The sequence below is a fragment of the Aplysia californica genome, unplaced genomic scaffold (genome assembly GCF_000002075.1).
Source record: "Aplysia californica isolate F4 #8 unplaced genomic scaffold, AplCal3.0 scaffold00390, whole genome shotgun sequence".
NCBI lineage: Eukaryota > Metazoa > Mollusca > Gastropoda > Aplysiida > Aplysiidae > Aplysia > Aplysia californica.
Window position 1 is genome coordinate 110,913 of NW_004797660.1, and position 9,611 is coordinate 120,523.

Consider the following 9,611-nt stretch of genomic DNA (forward strand, 5'->3'; position numbering starts at 1 on the left):
ACCGACCCGACCCGATCGTGCCAGTGGCCACCCTGTATTAGGGTACAGACAGTGTTGACGGACACGCCTTTCTGGATTTTTTGGCGCATCTTTTTGATGATTTGATAATAATAATAATAATAATAATAAATAGTATTTGTATAGCGCATATCCCCGCTCAACAGCAGGCTCTATGCGTTTTACACTATATTATTACCCCAGCAGACATTAGACCACTCCGAACATTCTCAGCTTCCCGAGATTTGATAACGTGACGCTCTTGAAATGCTTGGTACGAACGGAGTGGAAGCGTCTATCGGTCACTAAAACTCGTCAGTAGATCAAGATCAATGGACGAAGAAGGTGTTTTTCAATGGTTGATAATATTATCATGGTTGCGTAAACGACAACGAGGCCGATGTCGATAGATATTGGGTGCGTAGAAAAAATCAAAGACGCAATGTGTGGAGAGTACCATCACCTAACGGACGAGAAACAAGGAAGCCAACTTTTTTTTCCACCCACCTTTCATTATAAAATTTCTGTTGCTGTAGTTTTCATCACCCTTGTCATAAAGGCATAAAAAAACCTACATGAATCATCAATGCGTCCGTGTCCATTTCGCACGATGTTGTAATAAAAACGAGCTTACAAACTACACACTACACACATAAGAGTGAGGTAAAAAAATCCACGGCGCAACTTATTGTCAAATATTTCCTGAACTATCGAACATAAAGTCTCTCTGTTTTTGCCCTCTGTCTGTTCACATAGTATCATCATCATTGCCTTACTCACCCTGGGACAGGATATAGGCCACAAACAAGCACTCTCCACCTTCCCCTATCCTGGGCTAGTTGCTTGATGTCACTCCACGTCTTCCCTCTTTTCTGTTGTCCACTGTCCTTCATTGTTCCTGCTGATGCAGAAGCTCCTCCGTGTCCCAAGATGGAAAAATTATAAGGCATGTTTGTTTGTGTTTCTATAACTTTCCTTTTTAACTGGGTCGGGTAGTTGGCCCTCCGCAAACTGTCACTTTTCAGGTGGCCAGACCTATGCACCTTTAGTCGCCTCTTACGACACGCAGTATCACGACAGGTGTTTTCTTTACTCCCCCACCTGCAGGGGCGACACATAGTATGGTGCTGGGATAAAGCAAGACAAACAGTAATAAGACATAGAATAGTATGCCTCGTCAAGTTACAATGTACTTGTTCCTTTTGGTATATTCGGTCCCACATTAGACCCTCACCATCCCCCTCATTTTGGAGACCCAGAGCAATCTTACAACTTTTTTGAGAGCATTCGAGCAAAGGAATGAATGGAGAACCATGATGGCCGATGTCTGTCGCAGATCTGGCACTTGGTGATGATTAGAGGAAAGGGAAATAAGAGAGTAGACAGAAGTTGAGAGAACAGTCTCATTCGTTTTTGGGTGTTGGCTCATGGCTCAGGGTCACCTGGTTCATCCGTAACAACTGCTAGTGATCTGTCAGGCCTATGTAGATCTTGCTGGTATATATATATATATATATATATATATATATATATATATATATATATATATATATATATATATATATATATATATATATACGACTCCCAAAGCACTGAAATCAAACTAACCGCTATGTCTGTCTATACTTATTCTGGAATTCTTCACGGCTCATGCTCAAAATAAAACAAAAAATTAAAAATGCTGTTGATGTTCAGGTGGAGGGCTCAAATGTGAGTGCACTGTTTGGGGAAAGTAAACGCGCTGAGTTCTCACCACGATCTGATCCTGTCATCGGTCAAACATTGCTCTCACCCATTGATATTTATGTATCTCACTCACTCTGATATGTATCTCTCTCACTCTGATATGTATCTCACTCACTCTAAGATATATCGCCCACTCTCTCACTCCGGTGAAAGAGAAACCGTGCTGTCATATTTTGGCGTCGGTGGCGTAGTGGTTAGGCTCTCGGACTCGCAACCGTAAGGCCGTGGGTTCGAATCCCGTCAGGGGCCCGACGTTGTGTCCTTGGGAAAGGCACTTTACACGAATTTTCCTCACTTCATCCAGGTGGGAATGGGTACCCGGCTATAGACTGCGAAAGATCTTGTCAGTTTGTTAGTGTTTGAGCGCTTAATCAGCTGCTTGCACTGTATGCTTCCTGGGAAGCTGAGAATGTTTCGGAGTGTTCTATGGTCTGCTGGGGTAATAATATAGTGTTAAGCGCATAGAGCTTGCTGTAGAGCGGGGTTATGCGCTATACAAATGCCATTTATTATTATTATTATAGTTTAGTTTTAGCCAAGGTTGTACGTGTACGGCATTTGCAATACAATTATTTCATAAATAGGCCTTATTATTTGCGACGATCAGAGGTGTCATTAGAGAGCAACATACAAAGAACAGAAGGAAAGAAGACAAGGAGATGTTTGATAGGAAAGATGGTGGGAGGTTGACAGTTGCCCTGGTGTGGTTTTCTTCTTCCCTCCTATCAAACAACTGTCGTCCTCACCGCCCATCCTTTTTTGTGTTTGTTACCCTCATGTAACACCTGTAATCTTCGGAACTTATATGAACGAACTGGGTGGCAAGTGACGTAAAACTCTTACTAAACCAAAAGCAAAAGGGGGTGCTAAACCCCACTAGAGCTCCCACCAACCACCCATAATTGATGGGTCGAGATTTATGTGTACCCAGTTCACCCTATTTGTGGTTTGACGCGGTGGAATCAGGTACTCATCAATTTTGGGCATATCATTATGGAGGTATGAGTATCGTCTTAAAGCTTGCTAATTTGTCTTGCTTTCGCGCAAAAGACCCAGTAATCTTGAAAGAAAGTGTCGAGATAATTGCTATTGAAGAAGGTGGGGGCCGCCGTGTCTGAAGTTAAATTAGTGACGAGGGAATGGCCGCCAAAGTGTGATGACTTCCGTAGCTTGAGAAATCTTGGAAAATTCAAAATTTTTATTTTTTATTCATTGAATCAACGTTTTCAGTAAAATCCACAAAGACGTGTTTTTAAATGGACATAAAATGTGCTGAATCAAAACAAAAAAAATCCCCAGAAAACAAAAAGTAAGAAAGTTTGACAAAATTTGCCCAACGGCCAGAAAGAATCCTGTTTCTACTATTGTATTATTTTGAAGAGCGCCTGTTTTCACCAGGAAAGCTCTCGTGGTCTAGAGGTTACAATGCTCGCCTCCCATTCGCCTGGTTTCGAATCCGGATAACGTCGGAACATTTTCTTCTCTGAAATTTCTCCTTTCACATCCTTTCCTGCTCTCTGAAAATGTTCTGTCGTCTGCTTTCGTCTCCACTTTCTGCCCCCACCTCCTTACCTCCTTTGCCCTCTCCTCTGGGCTCCTGACTCTTTCTGCAGCCTTTCTACTGCTACTCCTTGGCTCCTTCCTACTGCTGTCTTTCAGCCACACCCCTGATCTTATGGTAGGTAAGATCTAATACCTAGCTTTCTTGGACAGGGGCAAAACAATCTCGGAGGTCCCATGTGCAAGTTGCGCTGGTTAAAGATCTCTTGGTGGTCCAAAATCGACAAAAGTGGGCTTTGGCCGCCACCCGGGCAAAATACAAAATTTCCTTCCAACTGAAAATGTTTAATGTGTTCGGCGCGCTAATATAATAATAATAATAATAGATAATAGATAGCATTTGTATAGCGCATATCCCCGCTCAACAGCAGGCTCTATGCGCTTTACACTATATTATTACCCCAGCAGACCATAGTACACTCCGAAACATTCTCAGCTTCCCGGGAAGCATACAGTGCGAGCAGCCGATTAAGCGCTCAAACACTAACAAACTGACAAGATCTTTCGCTATCTATAGCCGGGTACCCATTCCCACCTGGGTGAAGTGAGGAAAATTCGTGTAAAGTGCCTTTCCCAAGGACACAACGTCGGGTCCCTGACGGGATTCGAACCCACGACCTTATGGTTGCGAGTCCGAGAGCCTAACCACTAGGTTGCGAGCCCCGAAAAACACTTACCAAAAAAGATATCCTGAGAGAAAAAAAAAATGACAAGAAAAAAAGGAAAAGAGATAAGCAAAAAAATGTTTTTACCACCATGCGTTACATTTTTGTTTTGTTTTCAGACCATGCCTGCCTTCCGAGTCTACCAGACACTGACCTTGTTGAAAGAGTTTATCGCGATAGTCTTGGTCTGCGTCACAATGGTCACGAACCACTGGATTGAGCGGTCCCATATCTCCCCTGCCCTCATTGGAATCTTTGAGACGTCCACTAAGAAAGCTGTGGTCAGCACGGCCGACTTCTACAGTCCTGACAATGGTAGGTGTGGGTAGGGGGAGGAGGTGGTTTGTTTGGCTCTCTCCATTTCAGTTTGGCCCTGGCAGACAGGAGTTGTTTCTTTTTTGGGGGGGGGTGCCGGGGGGAAGTGTTTTACGGCACTCGCAACAGTATAAAGTCACATTTGGCGCGCAGGACACATTAAACATTTTTAGTTGGTAGGAAATTTTGAATTTTGTCTGGGTGGCTGCCGAAGTCTATTCTTGTCGATGTTGGACAATCAAGGGATCTTTAACGTGCGCAACTTGCACCCGGGACCTCCGAGATTTTTAGCCTTTGTCCGAGGAGGCTAGGAGTAGATCTTTCCTAAGATTAGGGATGTGGCTGAAAGACAGCAGTAAGAAGTATAACATTAGAACCGACAACCTTGTTTTTTCATGAAATATTTTTTTTATAATCATTGTAGCAAAGCACACATTGCAGATCTGTCTGCTTTGCACTTAAGTATGTGTGTGTGTGTGTGTGTGTGTGTGTGTGTGTGTGTGTGTGTGTGTGTGTGTGTGTGTGTGTGTGTATGCGTGTGTGTGTATGTGTATTCGTGTGTGTATGTGTGTGTATGTTGTGTATGTGTGTGTGTAGGTATGTGTGTATGCGTGTGTGTATGTGTGTGTATGTGTGTATGTGTATGTGTGTGTATGTGTGTATAAATATATGTGTGTGTATGTGTGCGCACGTGTGTATGTATGTGTGTGTGCATGTGTATGTGTACCTGGAGAAAGGTCCCATTTTTTTGGCAAAGCTATTTTGGAGCAACGGTGTGGAAAGGCCAAAAAACTCGTACCTGGCCAAAAATTTAGTTCCATCAGACAACACACGTAGCATCATTTCTTAATAACATATTATTGAAAGGATTTCAAAATAGATCTATTTTAAGTCTCAATATTTTTTTTTTTGCTCATTATTTTTGCAATATGTTGTACTTCACCAAGGACAAAAAAATTGTTCTAGTTCTAGAAATTGGGTCAACATACTAAGAATAAAGCCGTTTTTCTCCAAACGTTGTTTTTTGCACACTGTGTTACAACGCGCGCTCATATGACCTTATGCAGTTGTGAGCGCCGTAAAACCCCATACTAAACTAAACTGTGTTACAAAATGTGGCATAATAATATTTAATTTAAAAACTACTCAAGATATTTGAGAAATTAAAAAAAAGCAACAACATTGAATTTGCTTCTTATTTTAATACCCAACACTTCTGGCAACTGGGACCTATTCCCAGGCACAGACCATTGACGTGTTACGACGCAGTGGAATCAGGCGCTTTTCAAATTTTCAGGACAGGTGGAGTTATTGAGATCATTATGCAGCTTGCTTATTTGTCTTGCTTTCGGGGAAAAAAATACTCATCTGTCATGAATAGAAGTCGAGATGTTTGCAATTTTAAGGAGTGGGGTCGTCTGATTTCAGATGTAAAATTAATTAGCGAGAAAATGGCCGCCACAGTCTGGGGACTTCCAAAGCTTGAGAGTCCTTAGAAACTGCAAATTTACATTGTTGTGCCTTAAACCAACATTTTCAGTAAAATCCACAAAGAAATGTGTTTTTAAATGGAACTTAAAAGTGTTGAGTCAAAAACCAAAATTCGATAAAAATTGACAAACTGACTGAAAATTGCCAGTTTCTTCGATTTCATTATTTTGACGAGCGCCTGATTTCACCACGATGCCTGACATATCGTCAGTCATCTGTTCACATGTCCAAAGCCCAACATAATATTATGTGGGGTGTTGTTTTTTTTCCCCCCAATAACAGCTTTTTGATCTGTGGTATCCGTTGCACGTTTTCAAGAAGTATTTTGTGTCAATATTTAACTTCTAAATTATGTTGAAGAAGGCAAGGAAAGCTTCATAAAGTCGATAAAGATAAGATAAGATAAGATAAGATAGTACTTTATTATCCCAGAGGAAAATTTTCCTTGGCAGTATAGGACCGTACAACACATGCAGGTATACATTTAAAAAAATTAAATCATATATATTACTCTCATTAGAATTCAATATGAAAGGAGAAGTAAAGCTGACAAAATGTACATTTACATCAAATGCATCATTCAACCACATGCAGGAATTGAAATACTAGACCTTTGGAGTTATATACAGATACATACTCTAAGAGCAACACCCATCTATGCTCATTCTGACTAAAGCCTTATGCTAAATGGTAAAAAAGTTCTTTTGTATCTTTCTTTCTTTGTTTTTTGAGGTATATATCTGCCGCTGCGTAATCTTACAATTTGCGTGGAGAAGGGGTGTGATGGGTCGTTTATAATGCTTTTTATCTTTTTTATACGTGTGGTGTTATACATTTCATCCATTCTTATAAAAAATATCCAGAGATCTTGCTGGCTTTCTTAATGGTTCTGTCAAATTTTTTTAATTGATGAAAGAATGAAACATTTCTTTTCTCTCTCTCTCTGTACTGAAACGACTGCTTTCTTAGCTTAGAACAGTACGTGGCGTCGGTAGCCTAGATTTGGGGGCTACCGGGACTCGTAATCGTGAGATTATGGCCCCGGTGGTCTAGTGGTTAGGGTGCGATTTGCCGAACTCGTAATCGTGAGATTGCGGATTCGGAGGTTCGAACCTCAGCTCGGTCCGACTTCGTGTCCTTGGGAAACGAACTTTACGTGAATTTCCCATTTGGCTCAGTCTTTTTTTAAAGGACATCAAACTCGGAAGTAACGCCTCTTTATACGATCCTAATAGTGATGAAACGGGCGTTAAACCTATACCATTTTACCATGAACTTAGAACATAAATAACTTATCTGCGATAACAATAGTATAATGGATGCAGCAATATCTGGCGGTTGTGATGTTTTGCATTGCTGTCGAGGCTGCTGAAAAAAAAAGTAATATTGTGTGCTGATATTCTTTGTATATTTTTATGAGTGTTTGATTATGTGTTTATGCATGTATGTATGCCTGCCATTTTAACCCAAATTTCCGCACGAGGATAAATATGATAACTTATTGTATTTTGTAATTTCTTTGACGTTCCGCACGCAAAAGGGAATCAATCTCGTCAATTTGTCCCCAGGTTTTGTCTACGCAACGATCAGCCTGATGTGCATTGGACTAGGGGCACTTTCTATCGCCTTTCTTTTTAACATTTACCTGCAGTGGAAGCTAAAGGGGCCCTTGTTGTTGTTGATCCCGTTTTTAACATTTTTAGCAGGTAAGACAAGGGGAGAAAGAGAGAGAGAGAGAGAGAGAGAGAGAGAGAGAGAGAGAGAGAGAGAGAGAAAGAGAGAGAGAGAGAGAGAGAGAGAGATAGAGAGAGAGAGAGAGAGAGAGAAAAGACAAAGGGGAGAGAAAGAGAAAGAGAAGAGAGAAAATGCAAATGAGGCATGGGGAGAAGGGATGAGTGAGATGGATAGAGATATATCATAATATTACACACACACACACACACACACACACACACACACACACACACACACACACACACACACACACACACACACACGCACATACACACGTATACACGCACGCACACACACACACACACACACACACACACACAGAGTGAGAAAGAGCTAGGGAGAGAAAGAGAGGGAGAGAGGGAGAAAGAAAGAGAGAGAGAAAAAAAAAAAAGAGAGAGAGAGAGAGAGAGAGAGAGAGAGAGAGAGAGAGAGAGAGAGAGAGAGAGAGAGAGAGAGAGAGAGAGAGAGAGTATTGAAAAGGATGAGACAGAGCAAGATAGATCGATAGATTCTTTCTTTTTTTTACACAAATTTTGTATTTTCCTTTTTACTTAAAATCGTTATCTTTCTTTTACTCAATTATTGTTTTCTTTTCCACTTTCATCAATTCTTTCTTTTCTTCTTGGACGGAGAGTACTTTCCTTACCTCTTGTACTTTCTTTCTCTTTTGCACTTTCCTTACCTCTTGTACTTTCTTTCTCTTTTGCACTTTCCTTACCTCTTGTACTTATCTTTCCTCCTGTACTTTCTTTCCCTCTTGTATTTTCCTTCCTCATTGTTCTTTCCTTTCCTCTTGTACTTTCTTTCCCTCTTGTATTTTCCTTCCTCATTGTTCTTTCCTTTCCTCTTGTACTTTCTTTCCCTTTTGTACTTCCCTTTCCTCTTCCACACCAAGATTGATTCTCTCTTCCTGGCGTCGGTGGCCTTGTGGTTAGGCAGGCGGAGTCGTAATCGTGAAATTGCGGGTCGGGGGTTCGAGCGTTAGCTCGACCCGACGTTGCGTCCTTGGGAAAGGCACTTTGCACGAATTTCCCACTTTGTTCGGTCCTTTCGGAGATGGAAGTTAAACTCAGAGGTCCCGCCTCTTAAATAACCTAACAGTGTTGACAGGGGCGTTAAGCCTTATATCAGTTCACCATTTTTTCTGTCCCACAGGCCTATCGTGGCCTAGAGGTTAAGGTGTTCGCCTCTTATTCAAAGGTCCCGGGTTCAAATCCGGGTAGTGACCGAAAACAATTCTTCTCTAAGATTGTCTCCTTTCACCTTCTTTCCTTCTCTCTTGCAATATTCTGCCGTCTGCTTTTGTCTAGACTTTTTGCCCCACCCCCTCACGGTCTTTGCCCCCTCCACTGGGCTCCTGACTCTTTCTCTGCAGCCTTTCTACTGCTACTCCTTGGCTCCTTCTTACTGTTTTCTTTCAGCCACACCCCTGATCTTCTGGTAGGAAATATCTGCACCTAGCCTTCTCGGACAAGGGTGAAAAATCTCGGATGTCCCGTGTGCAAGTTGCGCATGTTAAAGATCCCTTGGAGGTTCTAAAATCGATAAGACTAGGCTTCGGCCGCCACCCGGGCAAAATTCAAAATTTCTAGCAATTGAAAATGTTTGGTGTGTCCTGCGCGCTCATATATAATTATAATATGACCTTATGCAGTTGCGAGCGCCTTAAAACACTTACCTACTCCCCCCCTCCCACCCCACAGGAGTCCTGATCTGTATCGCCGTCGGGGTTTTCCTCGACATAGGCTCAGGCGTTCTGTACGATGATATAGGATACTCCGGGTACATAGCGATCTTCGCTGGCATGCTACCCATCTCGGCTTCTGGTAAGTTAACCCTCGAGTGCTTTTGTTTTGTTTTCCTTTTATGGTTATAACATTTGTGAGGCATCGTGGTAAAATCAGGCGCCCGTGAAAATAATGGAATCAAAGAAACCGGCATTTTCTTCCCCCGGTTTAGCAATTTTTATAGATTTTTTGGGGGGGTCTTAACACCTTTTATGTTCATTTAAAAACATGTTTCTCAAGAATTTCAGACCTGTCTCCAACCTTCCCTTTTTATCAAAAATCTTGGAGAAAGTTGTTTTGGTTCAATTGAAGAATC

The 9,611-nt window shown here is 41.7% G+C and overlaps 1 protein-coding gene across 2 annotated transcripts in view; it reads left to right on the top strand.

Moving 5' to 3' along the window:
- LOC101858428 overlaps positions 1-9,334 on the top strand; it is a gene marked incomplete at its 3' end in the record, with an annotated part of 15,788 nt that extends 6,454 nt beyond the window's left edge. For both annotated transcript variants that reach the window (XM_013085611.2, XM_035971183.1), the window contains 3 exon segments: positions 4,088-4,283; positions 7,343-7,480; positions 9,212-9,334. In XM_013085611.2, coding sequence (XP_012941065.1) covers positions 4,091-4,283; positions 7,343-7,480; positions 9,212-9,334 — 454 coding nt within the window.
- Positions 9,335-9,611: the final 277 nt, after the last annotated feature.